The sequence below is a fragment of the Chelonia mydas genome, chromosome 11, assembly GCF_015237465.2.
Source record: "Chelonia mydas isolate rCheMyd1 chromosome 11, rCheMyd1.pri.v2, whole genome shotgun sequence".
Classification (NCBI taxonomy): Eukaryota; Metazoa; Chordata; order Testudines; family Cheloniidae; genus Chelonia; species Chelonia mydas.
This window is the reverse complement of record NC_051251.2, coordinates 1782045-1808717: the sequence shown is the minus strand read 5'-3', so window position 1 is coordinate 1808717 and position 26673 is coordinate 1782045. Positions and strand designations below refer to the sequence as shown.

General features: G+C 59.0%; 1 protein-coding gene across 1 annotated transcript in view; it reads right to left on the bottom strand.

The window, feature by feature from the left end:
• Nucleotides 1–2110: 2110 nt before the first annotated feature.
• The window catches only part of NHEJ1 (non-homologous end joining factor 1), a 137787-nt gene continuing 113224 nt past the window's right edge, over nucleotides 2111–26673 (bottom strand). Inside the window, exons 6-8 of the mRNA XM_037912872.2 lie at nucleotides 6330–6447; nucleotides 5917–6053; nucleotides 2111–2829 (exon numbers count right to left, since the gene is read on the bottom strand). Of these exons, the coding sequence (XP_037768800.1) occupies nucleotides 2749–2829; nucleotides 5917–6053; nucleotides 6330–6447 (336 nt within the window). The 3' untranslated portion in view covers nucleotides 2111–2748. The remainder of the gene's footprint in view (nucleotides 2830–5916; nucleotides 6054–6329; nucleotides 6448–26673) is intronic.

Genomic DNA, 26673 nt, shown 5'->3' with positions numbered 1-26673 from the left:
GGGAAGAGAAATAGACCCCCCACATCCCCACCCCCGACCCTCACACCTCCAGCTGGCCTAGGCACGGGGTGGGGAGGAGATGACCTGCTGGATAGGCGAGGAGCAGGACAGGCTGCAGCAGCCAGCCTGTGGGGAGCGCAGAGCCCCTGGGTCCAACAGGTTCTGGCTGAACAGCTGGGGCCATGATCCTGCTCTCCAGCCCAGCCCCATGGCAAGGAGGGGCAGGATTCCTGGCTTTGGTGCCCTGCTGGACCCTGGGTGCTTGCCCCCAGGCAGGGAGGGTGTGCAGAGAACCCTGCTGGTTCAGGAGCAGGGGGCTCCTAAGGGAAGGTGCCCCCAGAGGCTCAGTGCCCAGACACGAGGGGTTGGCCCAGGGGAAGGAGAAGGTCTAGCGTGGGGAGGAAAGGGTGGGGCAGCATCCCCTGCCTGCAGATTCAAAGGTGCTGTGCAGCAGTGCCCCCTAATACTGGGGACACAGTCTCCTCCATTACTGTCCCGGGGCAGTTATTGGGGAATCACTATCAGCCCAGGACGACTTGGGGGATGCACTCCAGGCTCCTCCTGCCAGCCCTGCCCCCTTGCTATGTGCCCCCTTTGCCACGCACCCCCCCACATACTGTGCAACCCCTCATCACATCTCCCATTCCACCATGCAGCCCCCTGACCCTGCCGTATGCTCCCACGCCCCCTGACCCTACCATGCCCCAGGGGGCGGACTGCTGCTCCGGGGGCCGACGGCTGCTCTGGGGGCCACCTTTCGACTGCAATCAGCATTGGCAGGTCAAGCAGAAGGTGGGTGCTAGTGTGCTGTGGTGGGGGCTGCAGCTGGGGTGGGGGCTGCCCGCAGCTTCCCCTTCCCGCCCTGCAATCTCCACGCTTGGAGAGGAAATATAAAAGGCAGCTTGCTCCAGGCTCAGCGAAGGGCCATTCATTCCCTTCCACAAACACTAGCGCTCTCCCTCTGCGGGATGTTTTCGTTTCCCCCTCAACAACGATAACGCATGCGAGAAACACTGGCTGTAGCCAGCCCAGCCCAGAGCAGCCCCACCTGGGACTCAGCTCTGCCGCAGAGACCATCCCCCACCGCCCACCCTCTGGGCCCAGGGGACTGGCAGTGCCCTGCCCAGCTGCCCTGCCAAGAAAGAGGCACTGCTGGCCCCAGCCTGATCTCCATGGGGCATCCCGGGGCCCACAGCATGGCTTGTGGGCATGGGTAGGGGGTTCAGGATCCTAGTGCCAGCCCCGGCCTGTAAAGCCAGGGAATGAGCTGAGGATGGAGAAGGGAGCCGGCGAAACGCTGCCAGACAGAGGAAAGCGATGGGTGGGTGGACGGATAGCCAGCATGGCACTGCTGCAGAGTGGGGGGAGGCGGAGCCGGGGGGAGGGACAGGCTGCACGCATGAGCTAGTTCTGTAGGCCGCTCCATGCCCGATGGAGGCTCTACACGCCCTGCAGACGGGGCAGCATGGCACGGAGACAAGCCGCCCTCGAGGCCCTGTATGGGCTAAGCAACCTGCCAGACCAAGCAATGGATTAACCCTTCCTTGAACATCAGTTAACCCTTCCGAAGCGGTTTCTAAGCACCCCATCCTAGGTTGTGCGCCCATCGGGCAGGGCTGGCTCACCGCTACTGACTGGGTCGAGGTTTTTATGGGGTTCTGGCCACTCCCAGCAAAGAAGAAATCAAAGACTTCCCTGTCTCAGGATGGGGTTGGTTGGCACCCAGACCCTCTGCCCAGTTCTGCAACCAGCCTGGATGGCACCACTGGGCATGAAGCCCAAGGCCTCTTATCTCAGGGGCTGGCACCCGCCAGCCCCAGCCCAGTTCTTCAGAGCAGAACTGCAACCCCTGGAGCACCTGCCAGGTGCCATCGGCCCCCTGTGGAGATGATGCTGGAGCAGGGCATGCTGGGAGCTGTTGTCCAGTGCCTCCAGCTGGAAGATGAGGGAGGCTGCAATTGGCTTGGTTTCAGGTGTTGCCCTTGGCCTCCTGGTTGGCTGCTAATGTTGCTCCTGGCTGGGCAGAACCTCTCTGAACCCTTTGGGAGAACTGGTCGCGGCCAGCTGACACGGGAGGCAAGGGGACCAGCTGCCAAGGAAGAGGCTGCGAAGGTGACAGGCTGGAGAGAAGGGCCAGGGCTTCCGTGTGCCCCCGCTCCTCTGGGGTACCTGGCAAGACCAAATGGGAGAAGCCAGAGCAGGCCCCATCCCCAGCCAGACACAGCGTCCTCGGGCAGAGAAGGGCCTTTATTGCAAAAAATAAAGGGTGGAGCCACCCGTCCAATGAACAGGACCCTGCCCCCTCCCCCCATGCAGCTCATCCACGTTCTCAGCCTTGCGGAGCACAGGGAGGGGCAGTCCCACAGCTGGGGGGGTGGAGGGGGAAGGGCTGAGCAGGAAAGCCAGGCCAGTGTGGGGAGAGGAGATGCACGGGGGTGAGAAGCAGAGGAGACACCTGCCACACCGGCTCTGCCAGTGGAGAGGACAGGCCACGGGCAGCACCAGAGACTTCCCAGCATCTAGTGCCCACAGGTGAAGTGAGAAGGGGCCGAACGAACTTCCTTCAGCAGGATCTGCCATGGGGGGAGAGGGCCCCACGCGCTGCCTGGAGCGGGAGCCCTGATTGGCCCTTCTAGATGCTGCGTCAGGGATTCAAGGCTCTGCGCTGGTGTCCTGGAGCTGCTGTGGTGAGCAACGAGTGCCTGGCGCCAGACCGCTCCCCACGGTAAGCGGGAGGGGCAGTGGGTGTCAGCCGAACAGCCCCTTTGCCTTCTTCCTCTTGGCCTTGGACACAGGCAGCCGGGCTCTCTGGGCCGGAGAGGAGGGAGTCTGGAACCAAAGGAACCTCTGTCAAACCAATGGGGATGCTCCCGCGGGCCGGGTCTCTGCATGAGGCTGTGTGCGTGTGTGCACGTCCATAGGTGCTGGAACTAGGGCCACGGGGGGCTGCCGCACCCCCTGGCTTGAAGCGGTTTCCATCATATACAGAGTTGGTAGTTTGGTTCAATAGATCCCCACTGTACAAAGTGTTCCAACAGCCCAGTGCTTGTCTGTCTGGGTCTGCATGTGTGTGTGTCTGTGTGCGGAGCCATGTCTCTGGGCATGTGTGTGTGTGCATATGTCCATGTGTGTGCATGCATGCACAGAACAGGAGCACTGTAAACCAGCCAGAGTTTCTCTAGCCCCTGTGTCCCAAAGCACTTCCCAGCCCGTAGCTCCCAGCACGTACCCAGCCGGGATGGGCACAGCAGCACCACCCTGCAGGTCAGGGCAGGTGGACAAGGCCCCTTGTTTCCAATTAAAAGTGCGGATTTGATGGAAAAACGCTGCCCAGCCCAGTCACCACCCCAGAGTCAGTGAGGGGCGCCCAGTCCCAGAGCTCCCCCACCCTGGCTCCCAGCCCCAGTGCTCCCACCCACCCTGGGCTCCCAGCCCCAGCTCTCCCCTGCCCTGGCTTCCAGAGCTCCTGCACCTCCCACTGGCTCCCAGCCGTGTGCAAACGACACACAGGAAAGCTGTAAGTGACAGATGCCTCCTCCCTGGGGCCCAGCCCTGCCCTGCTGGGATGCACCCTGCCGCCAGCTCTCGCCCGCACAGCACTCTCTCCCTGCTGGAGCCCAGCCCCCTCACACAAGAAGCTCCAGCCCCAGTTTCCAGCCTTGCCCAAGGGAAAACCTTTCTGAGTGGCTGCCTGCCCTGCTGCCCCGCCTCCTGGGGAACAGCAGCCAGTCAGAGGTGCTGTAGGAGGCAAGCAGAGTTCTCGCCCCACCCTGCAAGGGCCAGAGTTTTTGGGTAGGGGAGGAGGGAGAGGGAGCAGCCAACACCATTCTCACAGAAGGGGAGCAGGGAGCAGAGCCCTGCACCGGGACTGGGATCCCACAGGACCCGCTCCCATCATATTGGGAGTGGGTGAAATGTGCTTTGTTGCAGGTGGGATGGGCGGGCAAAAAACCAGACTGCGGGAATTTGCAGGAAATCACTAAATCTCTCATCAGTTTACCGAGAGTAGCCTATTCAGGACATGGCTAATTATTTTGTTCGAACTTCTCTTTCCTACACCTGTGTATCTCCCTGGCTCCAGATCCAGTGCTGTACACCGGCTCAAGTCAGGGCCGAGAATCACAGTCACAGGGTTTCTTGTGTGTTGTTCTGGGACGCCACATATGCGCAGACGGTCGCTGTTGTATCAGCTGGCTGTCAGTGCTGCGAGCAGTTTTTCTGTTCAATGTTTTTCAAAAAGCAGTAATAATCCTGACACAGAAATAACTTGACTGGGATGTTTCAAAGTTCTAAAAACAGCGCTTAAGTGGGTTAAAAATTTCCAGTTTTTTTTTTTAAACAACTTACTTTTTATAATCATTAAAAAAACCTGCACCTTTTAAGGCAAAATTTTGGGGCAATTTGTTTTGACATTCTGTGTGATAGACACACAACAACAGTTGGTCATAAATAGAATTTCAGCAATGTAAAGCAAGTTTTTCCTTTTTTAAAATGAAGGTTTTAATACTTACATTTAAGCGAGGGATAGACAGAGACTTGATGTCTATTATAACAGGAGTTAAGGTATTATTTACACGGTTTAAGCAAGATTTGTTTAATCCTTTTAGTGGTAAAAATTGTGTCTGAATTCCGTTTATAATATATTAACCAACCGTAGTGTGTTTTTCAGTAGCGGGGGGAATCTGTCTCTCTTGCAGGATCTAAGGTTTTTATAGGTGGGAGCAGGATAAAAATGCAAGAAACAATGCGGGGGCGAGTGGGTATTGCAGGGCGGGAGCAGGACTGAAAAATAGTCCCAGGCAGAGCTCTAGTAGGGAGAACACAGAGCCCAGCAAGCCCCCTCCTGTGAGCCGTGGGTCAGTCTGCTCCCCCTCCCCTCTCCTGTCAAAGGGTCAGTCTCCTCTCCGCTCCCTCCCCTCCCCTGAACCATGGGTCAGTCTGCTATCTCCTCCCCTCCACGTCAATGGGTCAGTCTGCTCCCCCTCCCCTCCTGTGAGCCATGGGTCAGCCTGCTCCCTCCTCCCCTCCCCTGTCAATGGATCAGTCTGCTCTTCACTCCCTCCCCTCCTGTGAGCCATGGGTCAGTCTGCTCCCCCCTCCTCTCCCCTGTCAATGGGTCAGTCTGCTCTTCACTCCCTCCCCTCCTGTGAGCCATGGGTCAGTCTGCTCCCCCCTCCCCTCCCATGAGCTATGGGTCACTCTGCTCCCTGCTCTCCCGCGTCTCTAACGCCTGTGGGCAGTTCCAGAGGGGACCCCCACTGCAGAGCATCCCGGCTGGAGCAAGGGAAGACGCCGCCCTGGAGCTGCAGGAGTGGGCTGGGTGGCACAGCACTAAGGAGCTGGAGGCCCTGCACCACCCCGCAGCCGGGCCACGGTCACCTCGCTCTGTCCACTGGGGAGCTGGTAGCTCTGTAACTGCCCCACACACCAGGAGAGTTCACAATCCAAAGTTGGGGGGGTGTTTGGACTGGACATGTCCCATTAGGAACTTGGCTGAGACCCACCTGGTCACCACACAGCCACTGGATGGGAACCAGCTTTGATCAAATAGGGCCAGAAAGGCTCCATGTACACAGTCCTCTGAGCCAGCCCGTCCCCACCCTGGGGCTGGATCAGAGCCCTAGAGGGGAAAGGCCCAGTTTCCCATTCTCCACCCCCCAAGCCAGCCAGAGGGGAAAGGATCCCATAACCAATCCTATGAGCCAGCTAGTCTGCAGAAGGTTGGCTTGTGTCAGAGACTGAGGAGGGAACAGAGGGCTCCGGAGCAGAACCCAGTCACTGCAGGCACTTCGTGGAACCTCTGTGGGGTGGAGGCTGCTCAGCACAGCTTGTCTCTCCCTCCAGGCCCAGACTTTCCCCAGTCAGGTCTCTCACACCAGCCTTCCAGGAGGCTGCTCGTTTGGGAGCTGCACTTACCGCTGTGGCTCCCAGGCTCTGGGGCAGGTCAGAGGGTGGCTCAACCCTTTCCTGCTGAGAGCCCACCGTGACCAATGAGTCCATGGCCTCCCCAGCCAGCTGGGGAGACGAGGCGAGCTCCAGGGTCTCAGCATCCCCTGTCCCAAAGAGAGAAGGCAGGAGTCAGATATGCGTGAGGGAGCAGAGGGGCCAACAGCTAGGGGAGAAGGATGTCGGTCACCCACTGACTCTGGGGAGCAAAGCAATATGGACACCCCTAGCTATAGGGACCTGACCCTCCCTGCCTGCCAGGCCAGAAGCTCCAGGACCATTGGGATGGGGCGATGCCCAGTGCCCCCCACACCCCTTGTAGGAGGGGACCCCTGGTACAAGCTGCACTGGACACATTTCCATCTCCCCTCCCTGCAACTCACCTGAGTGGCGCCGCTTCTGCGCTGCCCTCGCCTCCTGCCTGGCCACGGCCGTGTAGAGATGCTGCAGGGTGCTTGTGAATGCCTGGCCGTCCCCTGTACCGCACAGCTGGGGCAGACTCTGAAAGGGACAAGAGGCACCGTCAATCCCGCTCTGTGCCGTGCCAGCACCCGGTGCCCAGCCCAACGACGCTGCGGCTGAAGACTGTGCTCGGGGTAATTAGTGGGGGCAGCAATAGCCACCTGGGGACTTCACTGATCCCAGGCCCTCGGCTCCATCTCCTCTGAAATACCCCCAGCATGTTACATAGCCACTACCTGCCCGGAGAGCGCCCCCTCCTGACCCCACCCGACATCCTGCAGCACAGTGCCCCCTGGTGCCATGCTGGGGCCAGCACTGTCTGCTAGGGGAGAGCACCCCCTAGTGACCCCACCCCACTCCCTGCCCTAGTGCCATGCTAGGGCAGTGGGGCCAGCACTGACTGCAAGGGGGGAGAGAAAGCCCCGCCCCATAGCACTACTTACTGCTTGGCAGTCTGCCATCCCAGTGCCTTGGGCAATGTGACGGAGGTTCGATATATAACACAACTCTGGTGCCCCCCAAGAGGGGGTCTCATCCTTCTTCTGGGAGTGCAGGGGGTTTAACTGGAACATGTTCTCAGCATTGGGGAGCTCGCTGCCTGCACCCCCAGCACATCACCCCATCTGCCCAGTACAATCCTAAGCTGGGCCCCATCTGAGCACTGGCCCCACCCCCACAAGTTCAAAGTCATCTGGGCCAGCCTGCCAGCAGCTAAGTGGGCTCCTGGCTTTGCATTCTGCCCCTCAGTGGAGCAGGGTTCACTGCATTTCAGAGGCCCCTTGCCAACTACAGCTGGGGGCAGCCTCTGCCCAGCCAGTGCCTCATACTGTCCCCCTCAATCTAGTGGCCCAGAAATAGGCCCCACATTACCGCCCAATTACTGTAGGGCTGTGGGAACACAGAGATCAGAGATGGCAAGTCTGGCTCCTGTCCTGTGTGGCCCCTACCCCTTTCCCTGTGGCATTCCCTCTCCAGAGCCCAGGACCACTGACTCATCCCCACAAACCAGGGGCTGCTCCCACAGCCGATGGGGACTAGGATAGATCATATGAGCGGGTCCCAGACCAGCAAGGGCTTCTGAGATGCCTGACCCTCTGTCCAGAGGCTAGCAGGCAGCCAGTGCCAATGCCAGCACACTAGGCTCACAGCATAATCCGCTAGCTTCAGTCTCCCAGTGCCTCAGACTGCACGGTGGGTGGCTCTGGCCTGCTGGGGGCCTGGATCCGTGTCACTATTCTTGATGTTATAACAACACCATCTGGTATCAGGAGCCACGCTGCCAGGCCTGAGAGATTGTCCCTGCCCCAAGGACCTTGCAGTCTAAACTGAGATGGGCGAGGAGGCAGGATTACTAGCCAAGGCCACACTGGGAGTCTCTGGCAGAGCCAGACACTGAACCTGGGTTTCCTGCATCCCCGGCCAGCACCTTGACCATAAGGCTAGCCTGGCCCTGTGGGAGATGTGGTGCTGCCCTGCTTGCCGGGTGCAGATGAAAAACGTGGAGCTTCCTTAGTTCAGGGGCACTGAACCTTGACCCAGGGCCAGCGGGCACTGCTGAGTGGAAGAGGTAGTTAGGCACCCATCTTCAGACTCACTGGGACACTGCTGGCCTGGCAGCTTCCACTTACACCCTGACAGTCGGTGCCAATCTGGGCCCTACCAGAGCAATGGGTGCATGGGCCTACAGGCCTGCACTCAGCGCCCAGCAGGGTTGCTCTGGACCTGGCCTTGCAGAGCTCCTCCCGCACGGGCTGAGCAGCTGGCAGGACAAGCCTGCTCCAGCACTTGGCAGAGCCCTGCTCCTCCCCAGCTGTGCACACACACACCTGCTCCAGCCTGTGGGCTGGAGTCCCATTCAGCAGAGGATTCCAGAGGCCGTGCCTGGGGCTCTGCGAGCTGAGAGTCATTCATGAAATGCTGCTGATAAGATCTAATGGGAAGGGCTGTGGCTTCCCCTGCAGGAGCGACTGAGGCCCTGAATCAGGCAGCAGCCTGTGCGATAAGGGGCGTGTGAGGCCTGGGCCAGGTCTGAGTTTCAGCCAGGCAGGGGCGAGCAGAGACGGGACCCCAACCTCTAGCAGGACACCCTCGTCCCCTCCCTGCTCTTACTGAGGCAGAGGGAGGAGGCTGGGATTCTTGAGCACCCCGCACCACAATGCAAAGCTGTGCCCACCAGCAGCCCCAGGGCAGCATTGGCATGGGGGGGGGGGCAGAGACAGGGTGAGGCAGCAGAGAGCCCTTCTGCATAACTCCAGAGCCCACTCCAACCCAGAGCCTCTCAGCGCTGCTCCTGCCACGTGGCCCAGGCCACCCCCAGTCCTCGGCACCCCCCACAGGCACTGCCCACAGAACAGGGAATGGGTCAGCACTCCGATATCTTAGTGCCCAGTGGAAATGGAGTCCATGGCCAGTGCTGGGGGTGACATCCCATCCCAGGACACATGACCATCACCTGCCTTGGGAAGGCCGGTACCCCATCCTCGACACCTCCAAGGGCATCGGAGTAGCTAGCAGCTGGTACCTGCACACCGAGACGAGCCCCCTGCCTTTTCCACTTGGTCGCACGGGCTGCTGCAATGTTCCCCAGTGCAAGTGCCATGCTGCACCCCAGAGCCAGCAGTCACTGAAAGCACCCATCTCTGCTGGGCCCACGTTCTCTCCCATCCCTTCTCTGGCACCAACAGCGCCCCTCATTTGTTTGCCAGACAGGGTCCCTTTCCTGGGTAAATATGCCCAGGTGCCCCGGGGGACTCAGCAGGGCCCTTGCGAGGAGGGGCTGTGTGCCTCGCACAGGCTGGGCATTTCCGCCAGCTGTCTGGCATCATGAACAGCTCTGTGTCCCCACTGCAGCTGATACCTCCAAACGGCCACATTTGCCATCCCGCTGCAAAGCAAATGACTTTCCCAGTTTGTTTTTCCTTAATGGTTTTTTCTTTCGCTCGAGTGCATGCCCGGCCCCAGCTCGGCGCGGTGCCAGGCGGAGCAAGCGTCACGCTCGGCCGGGAGGCGAGTGCTGCAGCATGTCCACAGGAAACCAAACAGCACTTGCCGCATCTCTACCTCCATCTGAAGTGAGTCGCCATCCCAGGGCTCTGGGGATGGGAGTGGCCCTGGCCAAGTAACACAGGGCTCCTGGGGGAGCATTTCAGACCCTCCCCCGAGGCAGGAGGGACTCCCCTGTACAATCATCAGAGAAACGCTGCTCTCAGAGGCCCATCTGAGTTTGGATGGGGCTGCTGGCCTCCGTGTGCTCCCTCTAGGCCATAGGCCCAGCGGCTCCAGAGCAGCTAGCCCGAGTGAGGAGAGGCCCCCCCGCCTTTATTTGAACACACCCAAGTAGCAACAGGGACTTGGCCGAGGTTCCCACCCCCACACCCGCAGGGCAGGAATGGCAGCTGTCCATGCAGCTCCTAGCAGAGCAGGGCAAACGCGCAGAAGGCATCATGGCTCCACTCAGCAGGCGTAGGGACCAGCAGCAGCAAGCACAGCTCTGCGTGCCTACAGGGCAGGCTGGGAAAAGTTACTCCAAAGGAAGGAAATTCCCAGGCAAGGCTCTCACTGCCCCCTCAGCTCATCTTCCTCATGCCCAGCAGGGGATGCTGTGAGGAGCAGGGCAGGGGCACTGGCTGGGGCAGGAGCTCCCGCCTAGATCAGTCCCAGCTGCCCAGCAGGGGGCGCTGTGTCATGGTGCGCTCTCTGCTATCTCCCCGATGCTGTGCCCAGACACGCTCGGCCCACACTGCACTGACGGAGATGCAGCAGGCTCCCTGCCTGGGGGAGGGGGCACATCGCGAGCACTTTACCCCCCAGCCCCAGCACAAAGCAAACCCATCACCCTGCCTGCAGCGTGTGTGTCAAAGGTCTGAGGGTGAGGGCTAATCTCTGCTGGCTCTGCCCACTCCACACCCAGACAGCAGGGAGAACAAAGTGTAACAGATAAAGGCCAGTTCCTCTGTGCTGGAGGGGGGCGTGGATCTGCTCAAGGCCAGAGTCCACAGCCTGCGCCTGGCAAGTCACAGCAAGGGCCTGCGACTGCCGTCCCCTCCTTCCTGACGTGGGGCGTCTCCCTGGGGTGCTCGAGGAGGGAGGAGCAGCCATTGCTGACAGGCCCCTTGCTGGTGCTGGATCAGTTCACCTGATGCTGGTCCCGCTTGCTGGGGCCGGGGCGGCTGGAGCACGGCGGCCCACTTGCACGAGCAGAGGCGGCTCTCGGCGTGGAGCTGAGGGGAGCTACTGCCACCAGCGCCCAGCTCCAGGGCCCGTGGCCACAGGGGACTCAGCTTCAAGCCCAGTCACACGGGCGAGGGGTGTAGGAAATGGCACCTGGCACAGCCACTGGGCAGCACAGAGCCCCTAGGACAGGCAGCCAAGCACTGCCAGGCCGGGCCAGCCTCAGCCCACCACTACCCTCGTGGACCTGGAGCCAGGGCTGCTGCCTGGAGGGCTGCAGGCCTCAGGAGTGCTTCACCAGCCTGCACTAGTCCCCGGGCTAGTGCTCCTCACCCCAGCTCTAGGGACAAGCCATTGGGCTGGGAGTCAGAGACCATGGGGGCAATTCCTGCGCAAATGAAAACACCAAGAAATCAGCCCTTTGAGACATGGCCCCAGCACCTCCTGCTCCACCAGCCCCCGCTCTCTGGCACCCTGAGCTTCACTGCACTGCTGCTCCTACATCCCCAGCACTTCTGGGCTCCCTGCCAGTTCAGCTCTTCTAGCACGAGACCCCCAGCCCCTCGCCCCCCAGCCCCTCGCCCCCCACTGGGGGCTCTGCGACCCAGATCCGAGCCTTGGCCAGATTTGGAAAAAGGTGCCAGGGAAGGAAGGTGAGGAGGAGAGGGCAGAGACAGGAGAGCACTGGGCAGCTGCTGCCAGCAGCTGTCCCCTCCTCATTGCCCAGGCAGCCTGCAGGACTTCTTTGGGGGAGGCAGGCCAGGCCCCTCCAGCAGCCCTGAGTGCAGTATGCTGGGAGAGCAAGGGGGAGCCAGGGGGCACGAAGGTACAGGCTGTCTATCTGCCCCTCCTCCACAGCCAGGCACAGGAGGCAGCTCCCCCCTGCTGCCTTGGCAATGTGAAGATCCATGACCTGGAGCGGCTGCTTTCCTTGTGCTGTGACCCAGCCTGGCGTCTCCCTGCCCGCTGCCAGAGGCGGGAGGGACTGCCCGAGGGGTGAGAGCAATGCCTGGGCCCTGAACGTCCCTCTCTGGGCCATCCTTGGCAACTCGCCAGCACCTCACCGGCGTGCACACGGCTGCCCTGTGAGGGAGGGGGACTCAAGGAACGGAGGAGAGATGGGTCCAGCCCTTCAGGTGACCCTTCCCCATAGCATAAACACACGGATCACGGGATGGAACAGCACGTTCAGAACCACTACAAGGGAGCAGCGCAGTGTTCCCCTGTGGAACTCCCTGCAGCAGGAGGCAAGTGCGGGAGTCACACACATCCCATGCAGGGCAGGGGTGATTTGATGGCCATTGGTCACGTCTGCAGCTCAGGCCTAAGATTAGGATACGGGCCCTCTGCCCAGAACTGCCCCATGCTCTGCCGCTGGACTATGCACACCCTTTGCAGGGCTTCCTAGGGGTTGCTCCTGCACAGTCACCAGTGCCCAGGGGCAGCTGGGCAAAGTGGGCACTGTGCTGTGCCCACCACAGAGGCATCTCAGATCTGCTCCTCCTGGTTTGCTCCAGAGGCTGCAACAACACACAAAGCCGGGAAGGTAAATGCACTTCAAAGGAAGGCCAATAGCAGCCAATGGAGGCCGGACGCAGCCCAGATCAAAGGCACAAGCTGCAGTCATAATTCAGAGAAAAGCAAACAGCAGCTCCCAGGAAAGTTGGGCACGGCAGCGGAGTGAGCAAAGTGTACCAGATAGCACAGCGCACGGGTCAGTGCCCCGGGGAGGCGGGCACAGGCAAGTCGCAAAGCACAGGGAACAGTGACCCCTGCTGCCTGCTGTCTGCAACTACCAGTGGAGACTTCTGTCCAAGCTGGGACGGAGTTGCCAATCCCTAGCCCCAAGCAGCAGTGGCCTTCCTCCAGCGCAGCCCTGCTGAGCACTATTGTGGGCAGAGCACGGGGGCTCCTGGGATTTCACCGTGTGACACAGATCTCCTCCGACAACACAGGTGGCGGGATCACACTGACACCCCTGGTACTGCTGCCTGGTGCAGCTGCACCCCTGAGAAGGCATCAGGGAGAGATTTTAAGCAAAAGCTCGTTGTAGCCCCAGTTCCTGGGCCAGACCCTGAGTGTGTGTAACACAGCACAGCTCCACACACAGCAAGAGAGCTAGGCTGGCTTATGCCAGCTGACCCCATTCGAGGAATAGCTTGTTTTCCTAGTGCCTAGCAGCAGGTGCAGTGAGCTCCCTCTCGCTGCCATGCCCCCAGGGTTGCCCCAGCTCACCAAGAGCAGATGTTGGAATTTCAAAGCCGCCAGCTCTGGGCCACGTCCAAACAGCGCCAGAGGGGTGGGAGGGGCACACAGCAAAGGGTCAAAGGGAGATGAGTTTTTAAGCAAAGCTGGTCCCAGCCTAGCACATCTGGCTCTCGCCAGGCAGCCTCCCTGCCCACCCCCAGACTGCCTCGGGGGCTCTTTTTCCTTACCACTCTCCTGAGGGAACATGCTGTGAGCTAAGGCCAGCGGCAAGAGAGTGGGCTTCTCGGCGCCTAGGGGCCATCCCAGAGCTGCTTTCTGGGCTTGCCCACAGAAGCTGAGTGGCACCAGAGCCAACTCAACCCCTGGGCCAGCGTGGGGCAGTAGACGGGGGTGCAGAGCAAATGGGTTCATTTGGGGAATGCCCCAGGAGAGGAGCTGGATGGAGCACACAAAAGCTCCTTGTCCAGGAAGCACTGCTGGGGGGCTACTTCGCCCTCTGGCCGGGTAGCAGGTAAGCAGCTGATCCCCAAAGCCCTGATCTCAGCCCAGGTCGGGGAGGTGGAGAGCCAGCAGCAGCTCCGTGCGAGGGGGCATGCCCAGCGTGTTATGACTACCTGGCCACAAGGCCAAGTGGGCTGCGTGTGTATCAGATGGAGCGATTCAAGGCTACGGCAGGAGTGCAGGAGGCTTTGCAGCATGCCCTGAGGAGCTGTGCGATTAGTGACCGGCGAAGAATTCCAGGGGGCTCCTGGGCAGACAGAGGCCCTGATCCCTGCTACAAGGCAGGCAGTGCCTGAGGGGAAGAGAGCAGCTGCTTCCCCATCCTGTCCCTGCAGCTCCTCATGCCCCAGGGAACCTCAGCTGGAAGGGGGTGGCAAGGCAGGCTGCACCCGTGTCTGCAGGGGACATGCTTGCAGGGAGGGCATGGGCTGCAGAAGCTGAGCACTGCCTTGCCTTCCTGCCCAGAGGGCCTGTGTGGCATGACAAGGGGGGTGGTGCTACAAAGCGTGATGGGCATGGGGCACATCAGCACAGGGACTTAGGGAGCCATCTGAGAGAGGCCTTGGGGGCTAAACTTAGATTGTCAGGAGGAAGGTTTCAATCTGGGGCCTTCACCGTAGTTCCCTCTGAAATGCTGCTGGTTCCACATGTCGGCTCCGCGAGGAGACTCCTGCCGGCCAGACGTGATAGTGCCACAGAAACCAGGCACCAGGGAGTGCCGGAGCTGGCTTTTCCATACTGGGTTGCCAGTTGCTAAATCCGATGGGCAAGACTCCAATATAGCCCCGACCCTGATTAGCGCCTCCTGTTCCAAAGAGCCCCCGTGGAGTCACCGGGCCCTGCTCCAGGCAAGAGAGGGTGACAGAATCTGGCCCAATGCTGCAGCAAACAGCAGGACAGCGCAAAGCTGTGTCTGGGGCCGGACACCTCTTACTGACCATGGCGGCAAGAACAAACTAGGTTCACGGAACAACCTAATCTGACAAAGCATATTGCTAAACCCGAAGCACAGACCATTATTATACACCCGCTTCGTGCAAACCCATGGATATCAAACAGAGACCTCTAGGCCAGCCCCCTGCCCAGCAGAGGATGGGCAGTGAGTTCCACAGGTTACCGGAGTGTCATGCACAACACACATCTCTCTTTGGCTCCATCTTACCTGATGGTATCTTGCAGTGACAATAAGTGTCTCCTGGAGGGTGAAGAGCAGTGCCCAGTCTGCCTTCTCTCTCTCAGGCATCATTCCCTATGCTGCTGTCACGGCCCCTTTCCTTCGCTTCCTCTCTAAACCAAACAATCCCATTCTTTTCAACCTCTCCCCACAAGGGATGTCTCTCCAGGCCCCTAATCACTCTCTGACCCCCTGTCACGGAGTCCCTGGGCGATGCTCTGGAACTGCTCCCTAGGAAGCCAGTCAGGACTCTGGAGAAGTCTCCTTTCTGTAAGCAAAAAGAAAAGGAGTACTTGCGGCACCTTAGACACTAACCAATTTATTTGAGCATAAGCTTTCTCGAGCTACAGCTCACTTCATGTTGCATCTGATGAAGTGGGCTCTAGCTCACGAAAGCTTATGCTCAAATAAATTGGTTAGTGTCTAAGGTGCCACAAGTACTCCTGTTCTTTTTGCGAATACAGACTAACACGGCTGCTACTCTGAAACCTTCCTGTGAGCAGACTGTCTGCAGGGCAAAAAGCTCACACAGCTTCCATCTTCCTGGGTCTGACCTCGGAGCATTCAACATCCTCTGGCCCTCCGTGCGCTTCCCACAGCGAGTCCACCCAGGCGGGGTCCTGGGGAAGCCAGAGGGTCCTGCCCCCCAACTTCGCAGTCAGACGTGACTCTCAGCCAGCCAGTAAAACAGAAGGTTTATTAGACGACAGGAACATGGTCTAACACAGTCTTGTAGCTGCAGAGAACAGGACCCCTCAGCTGGGTCCATTTTGGGGGGCAGTGAGCCAGACAACCACATCTGCACTTCACTCCATGTCCCCAGCCAGCCTCAAACTGAAACTCTCTCCAGCCCCTCCTTCTCTGGGCTTTGTCCCTTTCCCGGGCTAGGAGGGCACCTGATTCCTTTGTTCTCCAACCCTTTAGCTCTCACCTTGCATGGGGGAAGGGCCAGGCCATCAGTTGCCAGGAAACAGGATGTCGCCCATTGTCTGTGTCCAGACCCCTGCACACACCTGCCCTCTAGGGCTCTGCAACGATCATACACCCTTACCCCACCACCTAGGTACTTAAGAACTGCCTAGGGGAAACTGAGGCACCCCCACACTATTCAGAGGAAACATTAAGAACAGTCCTGCTACGTCACATCTCTTCCCTCTTCGAGACTGAACTGAGCGGGGTCACTTTAGCCGGTGACCTGGGGAAGTTCGAACCCACCAACGTTCCCATGGAGGCCCCAGCATCTCTCCCGTTCCTTGGTGGGAGTTACACCAGGCCCTTCCAGTTTCATGCCCTCCCTTAGATCGGGAGCGGTCGATAGCACTCGCATGCCGCATGTGGGAAGGTTTATGCGGCCCGTGCCCTTTTGCCACCCCAAAACCGCCTGGGGTCACACTGGGATCGGGTCTTCTCCCAGCGCTCCAGTCTGGAGGGCTGCAATTCTGGCTCTCTTGGTTAAGAGCCCCCATCTTGACCTGGGCCACATACTGTTCACTTACAGAACTAGCATGGAGACATTCCTTTCTCAACAACCTTGTCTCCCCAACAAGCTGGCCAAACACAGCCACTTGGTTATAGGACTGTTTAATTTTCTTAACAGCTTTCACTTCATCTGAGACCTTCTCAAAGCTCTCCACACTGGATCTTTCAACAGGAAAGTCAGTGGATCCATTCACAACAGAAAATTTTTGGCTGTTAGGAACTGGAACTTTCTTGATTAAATCACTTTCACACCCTTCAGTTGCAGTAAACTGCTCACAAAGACTCCATGAGGATTCCTTTCCCTCGGGCTTTTCTATGCAACAATTCACCCCTCACAGAAATTCTGCCCTTACCCTCCTTACCTAGGGCTTGCTCTAGAGGAACACTTTCCTGAGCAACAACAGACTCTTTCTGGGTCTCCCTTACATCCAGAATTACCTCTGGCCCATCCGGCGGATTCCTACACAATCCCCTTTCAGGCAGACTCACAGACTTCCTAGAGAAAAGGTTAGAAGCATTCTCCTTCCCTTTGCCACACACAAGTTCAAGAATCTTTTCCTTCTTGCTACAGGTTTCCACACCCTCAGTAGGTAACACAATCACATCACCTTCATGCTCTCCTTGTGCCCTGGCTAGGATCTCACCCTGATTAGACAGAGTTGCTGCACCCTTTCCCAACAACGCACTAGCAACAGGCAAAATACAAGCACCAGAATTGTCGGTTCTCTGGGATTTTACATAGACACTAACTGGATGCGACCTAGTTATAGGGTCATTCTCCCGAGCAGACACAAACTTAGGACCCTTCCCTTCCTGGGCTTTAGCTGAATCCAGAACAAACTCTGAGACAACTGCACTACCCTCAACCGTCACAGGCTGAAAGGCCCCTTCCGTCTGCTCCACACACAAAGAAGAGCCGGACACACTTTCTCCTTTCCCAGACACACAGCTTGGGATCTCATTCCCCTTGTCTCAGCACACAAGGCTGGTCACAGACAACTGCCTGGAGACCAGGGTAGCTCCCTCCATAGGCAAGTCAATACCCCTGACAGACACAGGCACATTTCCTTCACGGTCACAATTCTCCACCCAGGTAACAGGAAAGGTACAGGTTTCAGAGTAACAGCCGTGTTAGTCTGTATTCGCAAAAAGAAAAGGAGTACTTGTGGCACCTTAGAGATGAACCAATTTATTTGAGCATAAGCTTTCGTGAGCTACAGCTCACTTCATCGGATGCATCCAACGAAGTGAGCTGTAGCTCACGAAAGCTTATGCTCAAATAAATTGGTTAGTCTCTAAGGAAAGGTACAGGGACACTCATCTTCCACTCTCCTCGCCTTCCCATACTGCTGACTAGACAAAGCCATCAGCTCACAAGGCTGCCTAGGCTCATCCAGACTTTCCTTACCAAGCACTTTGCCTCTCCCAACAGATACCCTGCCCTGCCTGTGTCTCCCCGCATTCAGCTGGGGTCTCAGCTCCCACTGTGCTCAGCGCTGCCCTTGCTGTCCCAGTGGAGGTAGGCAGCGAGCTCGCTGCTTTCCTCACTGCGTCAGAGCCAGCGTGAGCCCCCGCTCCAGTGTGCAAGGGGGCAGGGAGCATCTCTCTGTCCCACCCAGCCCCAGGGGGCTGGTTACAGGCAAGCAGGTAGCCTGAGCCTAGCTGCTCCTCCCTGCTGCCAGCCAGGTCATCTGCACCTTCACTGACCTCCAATTTCCCTCACCGCCGACTGGTTTCCTGGATTCAAATTCAAACCCTTGGCAGTTACAGGAGCAGGGCCTGGATCCTGTCCCAAAGAGACACAGTCGCCCCACAACAGGGTCTCGCAGCTTGTGTCCTGGAGAACCACAACGACCAGCCAGCCCCACCCCTCCTGGGTCTGCACAGGGATCTGGGCCATAGGCAGGGCGAGGGGCTTCGTCCCTGGGACCCTCACCCAGCTCACACAGCCCCTCAGCATCTGAGGCTGCACCACCCAGAGCCTGACAACAGTTCTCTCTGTCCCAGGGTCTCGCCACCCCAGGAATGTCTCCCCGTTGACCTTCACCTTCCACTCCCACTGGGGGTCCGAGGGGCCTGGCCCCAGGAAACTCCACACAGACATATAGGTTGGGGTCAGGAGGGGGAGCCTGTCCACCTCCCCACCCATCTGGCTGACGGAGTCTATGGCCTTGGGACCCAGCAAGGGAGCTAGACACCGGGGCTTTTCCACAGGGTCCCCTGGGTTCAAATCTCCAGCCTGCTCAAAGGCAGTGAGGAGGGCATCCACATCCCCCCCCTCCTTAACCAAGGGCAGCAATTTAGTCTCGAGGTTCCCTGCGGAACTGGCACCCCGGGGTCTATCCCCACTCACCCCTGGGAGGTCCCCTAGGCCTCTCCGCTCCACCACCGCCAGTTCATGCTGCTGCTGCTTCTGCAGCTCTTTCTCAGGCTCTCGCTGTCTCTCACAGTCCTCTTGCTCTCTCGGACTCAGATCCAATCCCGTCTGTCTCCGATCCCCCGATCGTGAAGACCCTCGTCTGGTCGGGGACAGGAGTCTTGGCCATGCCTGGCTACCACTCCAGCTGCTCCCAGATCCTGCTATAGCCCCATTTGGGGTCAGGAATCTGTTCCTTAGAGCGGTCCTCCTCCTCCAGCTGCACAATGAACTGTGCTTTGGTGAACTTTCCAATGCGCAACCCTCTCTTTTTGCACCGGGTTACAATGTCCTTCTTAAGGAGACGGTGACAGACCATCACTCCGCTCTTCCCAAGTTGTTGTGGACTCACAGGCCTGTGTGTTCTCAGCGCCCCACGGTTTCCAGGAGAACCCCTAGTGTGCCAGCCCTTCTCGAGGTCACCGCCTCTTTGCCAGGGTCGAGCCGCAGACTCCTCCGCCCCTGGGACCGCTCCCTGCAATCCCCAGGGGAACCCTGTTACTGCAAAAGTCCTTCTCTCTCCCAGGGCCAAGCCGCAGGCTCCTCCGCCCCTGAGACTGCTCACCGCCGTCCCCAGGGGGACCCCATTACTGCACAGTCCTTCTCGCTGGTCACACACTCCCAGGGGTTAACCACCCCCCGAAACCGCTCCTCTCTGAGCCTTCAACACGCCTGGTCCTCGTCAATCCCCTTTCATTTTACTGCTCCCCAGACACTTACTCCAGGAAGCGCCATCCATGGGGTGCAGTACATCCCACCACAGCCACCAGTTGTCACGGAGTCCCCGGGCGATGCTCTGAAACTGCTCCCCATGAAGCCAGTCAGGACTCTGGGGAAGTCTCCTTCCTGTGAGCAGACTGTCTGCAGGGCAAAAAGCTCACAGAGCTTCCACCTTCCTGGGTCTGACCTCGGAGCATTCAGCATCCTCTGCCCCTCCATGTGCTTCCCACAGCCAGTCCACCCAGGCGGGGTCCTGGGGAAGCCAGAGGGTCCTGCACCCCAACTCCGCAGTCAGACGTGACTCTCAGCCAGCCAGTAAAACAGAAGGTTTATTAGACGACAGGAACATGGTCTAACACACAGCTTGTAGCTGCAGAGAACAGGACCCCTCAGCTGGGTCCATTTTGGGGAGCAGTGAGCCAGACAACCCCGTCTGCCCTTCACTCCATGTCCCAGCCAGCCTCAAACTGAAACTCCCTCCAGCCCCTCCTCCTCTGGGCTTTGTCCCTTTCCTGGGCCAGGAGGGCACCTGATTCCTTTGTTCTCCAACCCTTTAGCTCTCACCTTGCAGGGGTGGAAGGGCCAGGCCATCAGTTGCCAGGAAACAGGATGTCGCCCATTCTCCGTGTCCAGACCCCTGCACACACCTGCCCTCTAGGGCTCTGCAATGATCATACACCCTTATCCCACCACTGCCTAGGGGAAACTGAGGCACCCCCACACTATTCAGAGGAAACATGAAGAACAGTCCCGCTTCGTCACACGCCCCTCTCTGCTGTCTGAGACAGGATGCCAGGTTCCCAGAGGAGGGCGTCCAACTGATTGACAGAAGGGCACTCCATTGGTTCCCATCCCATTCCTTCACCAGCCTGATTCCCCCTTTGCTTTTGGGACGACACTGCACTCAGCCAAGATTCTCGCTGATCTGCCCACAATGGCCTGCAGGCGACAAGGGGATCATCCTGGGCTGGAGCGACAATCGTCCATCCATCCATCCTTCCACACTGCCCCACAACGTGAAAACAAGGAGGGTGCACAAAGGAATGGAAGGGCAACACCTTCACAGCCGCTGCGAGGGAGTGCTACCCTGCACGCTTCATTTACGGCCAGCCTGTGGAATTCACTCACCGTGGCACAGGCTGTGCCGGGTGAATCTTCGCACCATTCATACACCTGGTACCTCACAGACATTAAAGCCAGAAGGGCTCACTATGGTCATCTAGTGACGTCTGCCCCGACATAGCTTCTCCCAGTCACTCCTGCTGTGGCTGGACCAGAGCCGCTGTCAGACAGCCACCCCATCTGGCCAGAGAGACTCCACACCATGGGGAGCCCCACGGCCTGGGGGAGCCATTCCAAAGGGTCATTCCCCTCCCAGGTACAAATCTACATCTTATTTCCTGTCTGCATGTGCCTGGCTCCAGCCCCAGTCCCTAGACCTCACTCTGCCCTTGTCTGGTAGGGTGGGAGCCCTCTGCTACCACATACGATCAGCTCCACTTCCATCTCCAGCACCCCGCATGCAGAGGGGAGCCTGTGCACAATCCAGTGAGATAATCCTGGGTATGAGCAAATCACCCCCTCCTGGCACTAGCCCAGCCCCGCAGGCGTCAGAGAAGGGTGCCCCCATCCACACCAAGGACATGCAGGACACTGCCTTGCTCGAGACGTCAGCTGTTGGCCCTGCTGGAGCCAGGGTCGCAGGCTGGCTGGACCAATGGTCTGATCCGCGAGAGCAAATCCTCAGCTCCTGTGTTAGTGCCAAACGCCAGAGTCTAAATCTGTCGCTCTCGCGGATGGGGACTGACCCTTTCATTATCACACCAGAGCTTTCTCCGCGGCTGCAAACACTCCTCTCTGCACACCCCACATTCCTACTTTTTAATATATTTTTAACTGAAAAACAGAGCGACTGGGGCCTGCTGGAAATTACAGGCTGGCTGCTGTGGCTTGTATGTCAGATCTGCCCACATTCCCGTGGCGAGCCTCAGCACATGTTCCACCAAGGGCACGCTTCATAATTCACGCTGCAGCCAGGCACCACGGGGCGTGGGCCAGGGAAGGGGAGCTCCAGCTTTCCCAGGCTCACTCCCACCGGCAGGCTCCATGGAAGTGGTGTGGTGGAACGGCACCCAGGGAATGGCACTGGGATGACCGAGGCGGGCACAGCAGCAAAGGCTGGCGGCTCTGTACCACTCCACACTGGGTGCAGGATGAGTCGGGGGCCTGGGACATTTCGGAATCAGCCCTCAAGGCCCCACCTTGTCACTAGGCCTCCCCCACATCATCCCCTTCCACAGCAACAGCAACTCACCCAGAGGCGTGGAGAACACATGCTGCACCCGTGGCTGTCCCAGTCTCCCTCACTCAGCACTCTGGAGCCCTGGGTGGCCTCGCTGCAGCTCCCACCAGATCAGCGCCACCACCAGTGCCAAGCACCCCTCCCAGTACAGGCCGGAATCAGCACAGGAAATGCCAGCTGGTGCCTACAAAGGGCCATTCAGTTCCCGTCCTGGATCAAGTGGAGAGAAAGAAGCGCGCACGCTCGCCCAGTGACTGCAGAGACCAGCGCCCCTGCTCGTCTCTAGCCCTCCAGACACCGCTGGGCTCCCAGGGAAGCTGACAGACACGGTTCCCAGGTTCACAAGACTCTTGTCTGGGGAGCCTCCCACATCCCTCCCTGCCAGCAACATCTGCAACCTGAACCCTTCCCTCCCCTGCACCCTCACATCGGCTGGGACACAAGAAGCACGAGACCCCCCTCCACCCATCCTGGGCAGGTCACTGCCCCTCCAGACCAGATCAGCCCTTGGACAGCCAACAGCCAGCCTAGATGACGTGTCTACAAAACGCCCATTTACTGCTTGCTTCCCCTAGTCCAAGGGGGCCAACCTGAGCCTGAGGAGCCAGAATTTACCAATGAACATTGCCAAAGAGCCACAGTAATACGTCAGCAGCACCCCATCAGCTCCCCCCCTCCCGCCCCCAGTGCTTCCCGCCCGCTGGCAGCCACACCAATCAGCGCCTCCCTCTCCCTCCCCACGCCTCGTTTCACTGGGCAAGGGCACAGCAGGCTCTGGGGAAGGGGCGGAGTCGGGGCAGGACCTAGGGCAGAGCTGGGGGTTGAGCAGTGAGCACCACTAGCACATTGGAAAGTTGGTGCCTGTAGCTCCAGCCCCGGAGTCGGTACCTATGCAAGGAGCCCGCATGTTAACTTCTGAAGAGCCACATGCAGCTCTGGAGCCCCAGGTCGGCCACCCTTGCCCTAGCCTCTGCCCACCCGTCTGTGTGTCCATGAGCTCCGTGGGGAGGGGAAATGCCAGGAGAGTGTCCAGCACACTGGAAACACCATCAAAACAATTGACCAGTACGTCACGGAGGCAGCAATTTAGTCTCGAGGTTCCCTGAGGAACTGGCACCCCGGGGTCTATCCCCACTCACCCCTGGGAGGTCCCTTAGGCCTCTCCGCTCCACCACCGCCAGTTCATGCTGCTGCTGCTTCTGCAGCTCTTTCTTGGACTCTCGCTGTCTCTCACAGTCTTCTTGCTCTCTCGGACTCAGCTCCAATCCCGTCCGTCTCCGATCCCCCGATGGGGAACCCGATCGTGAAGACCCCCGTCTGGTCGGGGACAGGAGTCTTGGCCATGCCTGGCTCCCACTCCAGCTGCTCCCAGATCCTGCGATAGCCCCATTTGGGGTCAGGAATCTGTTCCTTAGAGCGGTCATCCTCCTCCAGCTGCACGATGAACTGTGCTTTGGTGAACTTTCCAATGCGCAACCCTCTCTTTTTGCACCGGGTTACATTGTCCTTCTTAAGGAGATGGTGACAGGCCATCAACTCCGCTCTTCCCAAGTTGTTGTGGACTCACAGGCCTGTGTGCTCTCAGCTCCCCATGGTTTCCAGGGAGAACCCCTAGTTTGCCAGCCCTTCTCGAGGTCACCACTTCTTTGCCAGGGTCCAGCCGCAGACTCCTCCGCTCCTTGGACTGCTCGCTGCAATCCCCAGGGGAACCCTGTTACTGCAAAAGTCCTTCTTTCTCCCAGGGCCAAGCTGCATGCTCCTCCGCCCCTGAAACTGCTCACCACAGTCCCCAGGGGGACCCCATTACTGCACAGTCCTTCTCACTGGTCACACACTCCCAGGGGTTAACCGTCCCCCAAAATCGCTCCTCTCTGAGCCTTCAGAATGCCTGGTCCTCGTCAATCCCGCTTCGTTTTACTGCTCCCCAGTCACTTACTCCAGGAAGTGCCATCCATGGGGTGCAGTACATCCCACCGCTGCCACCAGTTGTCACGGAGTCCCTGGGCGATGCTCTGGAACTGCTCCCTACGAAGCCAGTCAGGACTCTGGGGAAGTCTCCTCTCTGGGAGCAGACTGTCTGCAGGATACACAGCTCACCCGGCTTCCATCTTCCTGAGTCTGACCTCGGAGCATTCAGCCTCCTCTGCCCTTCCATGCGCTTCCCTCAGCGAGTCCACCCAGGCAGTCTCCTGGGGAAGCCAGAGGGTCCTGCACCCCAGCTCCGCAGTCAGACGTGACTCTCAGCCAGCCAGTAAAACAGAGGTTTATTAGATGACAGGAACATGGTCTAACACACAGCTTGTAGCTGCAGAGAACAGGACCCCTCAACTGGGTCCACTTTGGGGGGCAGTGAGCCAGACAACCACGTCTATACTTCACTCCATGTCCCAGCCAGCCTCAAACTGAAAAACTCTCCAACCCCTCCTCCTCTGGGCTTTGTCCCTTTCCTGGGCCAGGAGATCACCTGATTCCTTTGTTCTCCAACCCCTTTAGCTCTCACCTTGCTGGGGGGGGGAAGGGCCCATGCCATCAGTTGCCAGGAAACAGGGTGTTGGCCATTCTCTGTGTCCAGACCCCTGCACACACCTGCCCTCTAGGGCTCTGCAATGATCATACACCCTTACCCCACCACCTAGATACTTAAGAACTGCCTAGGGGAAACTTACCCCACACTATTCAGAGGAAACATTAAGAACAGTCCCACTTCGTCACACAGTAGCAACTACATGAGCCAACCTGAAAAACTCCTGGACTCTGCCCAATTCCAAATCTGACTGAGAGAAGGTGCTGCCCAGCCAGAAAGCAGGGGTCAGAGGGGCACCCATGGCTTCAGCCCATCAAACCCAGATGAGGCACCAGTGCCCTGCGCACTCGGCACAGTTACTGCACTCACTCCCTGCAGGGACAGAGCCACCCACCCTGAGAAAGCTGCAGTGGGTCCAGACACAGCAGCCCACCCACCTAGCGCCTGTGAGACCATCCCCCTGGTGCCCTGTCCCTGCACTGGCTGGCCAGTGATACAGAGCCAGAGCCTGTGCTATCCGCAGTCTCCCCTGGGCTCAGCAGAGGTTAGGGGAGGCTGGGTGCTACGCTGGTAAAGGCTCCCAAATATCCATCTGATAGGTGGGCAGGTTCTAGCGCGCTCTGTGCTGGACCCCCAGGGAGGTGGCTGGGCTGGCTCCAGCAGGGGAGATGAGGCCCGTTTCTGTCCCCTGGTGCTGCCAGACTGGGGCTGCGTCTTGACCAAGAGCCCAGTACAGGCTCTGTGCAAACATCCGACACACACCACAGTCATGGGGTCAGCCCCAGCTCCTCAGCCAGGCTCCCGGGACAGGCCCACCATCACCGACTCGGGGGAGCTGGGGAGTGCAGGAGACAGAACTGTCACGGGAGCTGAGTTACACTGCGGAACTTCCCCAGGGGATGTTGTGAAGGCCAAGACCAAAACAGGGCTCAGAAAAGAGCTAGAGAAGTTCCTGGAGGATAGGTCCAGCAATGGCTACTAGCCTGGATGGGCAGGGATGGTGTCCCTAGCCTCTGTTTGCCAGAAGCTGGGAATGGGGGACAGGGGATGGATCACTTGATGATTCCCTGTTCTGTTCACTCCCTCTGGGGTACCTGGCCCTGGCCACTGTTGGCAGACAGGACATGGGGCTGGATGGACCTTTGGTCTGACCCAGTCTGGCCGCTCTGATGTTATATTATTTGAGCACCACTAGAGAGAAGAGACCTTGGGCTGCATCACACGGGGTGGAATGCAAACCTCACTTCAGCTTAGCTTCCCCCTCCACAAATTCTTCCCACCCATTAGCACCTGCCCCCATACACTCACCAAACCCACCAGCACCGCCCCCACTCACACACCCACTCCTGTCTACTGACACACCAAGCCCACCAGCGCCCCGCCCCCCCAACTCACACACCAAACCCACCGGCATCCGCCTCCCCCACTCACACACCAAACCCACCGGCGCCCGCCTCCCCCCACTCACACACCAACCCCCTGGCGCCTGCCTCTCCCCACTCACACACCAAACTCCCAGTGCCCACTGCCCCCTCACCCACGCACCCTGACTCTCACTATGCCCACTCATGCCCTCACATACGTATATCACAACCCTGGGTGGCGGAGGGCAGATAAGCATCTCAATCCCCTACAGCAGGGGTTCTCAAACTGGGGGTCGGGACCCCTCAGGGGGTCACAACGTCATTACATGGGGGGTTGCGAGTTGTCAGCCTCCACCCCAAACCCCGCTTTGCCTCCAGCGTTTATAATGGTATATAAAATATATATTAAATATATAAAAACATGTTTTCAATTTATAAGGGGGTTGCGCTCAGAGGCTTCCTATGTGAAAGGGTCACCAGGACAAAAGTTTGAGAACCACTGCCCTACAGCCTAGAAATACTAAATCTGAACGAATACAGCGGGGATAGCCTGGTGCCAGCAGCATCCGGCCTATTGCCTGGTCTGCCCCCTATCGGGGCCTGTCTAGGGAACAACAGGAAATGCACGTCCCCCTCCCTGCACAGCTAGGCCTCACAGGTGCCCACGTATGGCTATCAGTGCCCTGGTGGCCCAGCACGGCTGGGCCCAGCCGGCTATCAGTGTCTCTGGCGGCTTGGCACGGCTGGGCCCAGCCGGCTATCAGTGCCCTGGTGGCTCAGCACAGCTGGGCCCAGCCGGCTATCAGTGTCTCTGGCGGCTTGGCACGGCTGGGCCCAGCTGGCTATCAGTGTCTCTGGAGGCTTGGCACGGCTTGGCCCAGCCGGCTATCAGTGCCCCATGGGAAGGGAAAGCAGAGAGAACAATGGGAACAAGACTAACACTGGGCCAAGTCACCAGTGGCTCCCAAAACACATTACACAGATCACTGTGGACATGCAGCCACCTCTAGGGTGGAGGGTGGCAGCCAGCAGGGGTGGAAGGGAGAAGAAACATTGGCCAAGGGCTGCGATCGCATATGTCCCTGGGGAACAAACACAGAGGGGTGGCTAAGGGCCCACGCGGAGCAAACTGCAGAACTCAACGGATCCGCCTGGGGAGGTGACCGGCTGTCGCCCTGGGGTGCTAGGGAGCTCAGACCTGATGCTCAGCCACTGCACCATCACCTCCAGCAGGGAGCCCGCTGCCCCAGCTGAACAATGCTGCCCCTTCTGCCGGGAGGAAGCTGCTGGCTCAGCTGTGAGAGGCAGGATGGGGAGTGAAGGAGGAAGAGCCGCTTTAGGGGCCGAAAGGTGAAAGGGTCACGGCACCTATGTGCATGGCCCAGCGGGCAGGACAGACAAACGCCA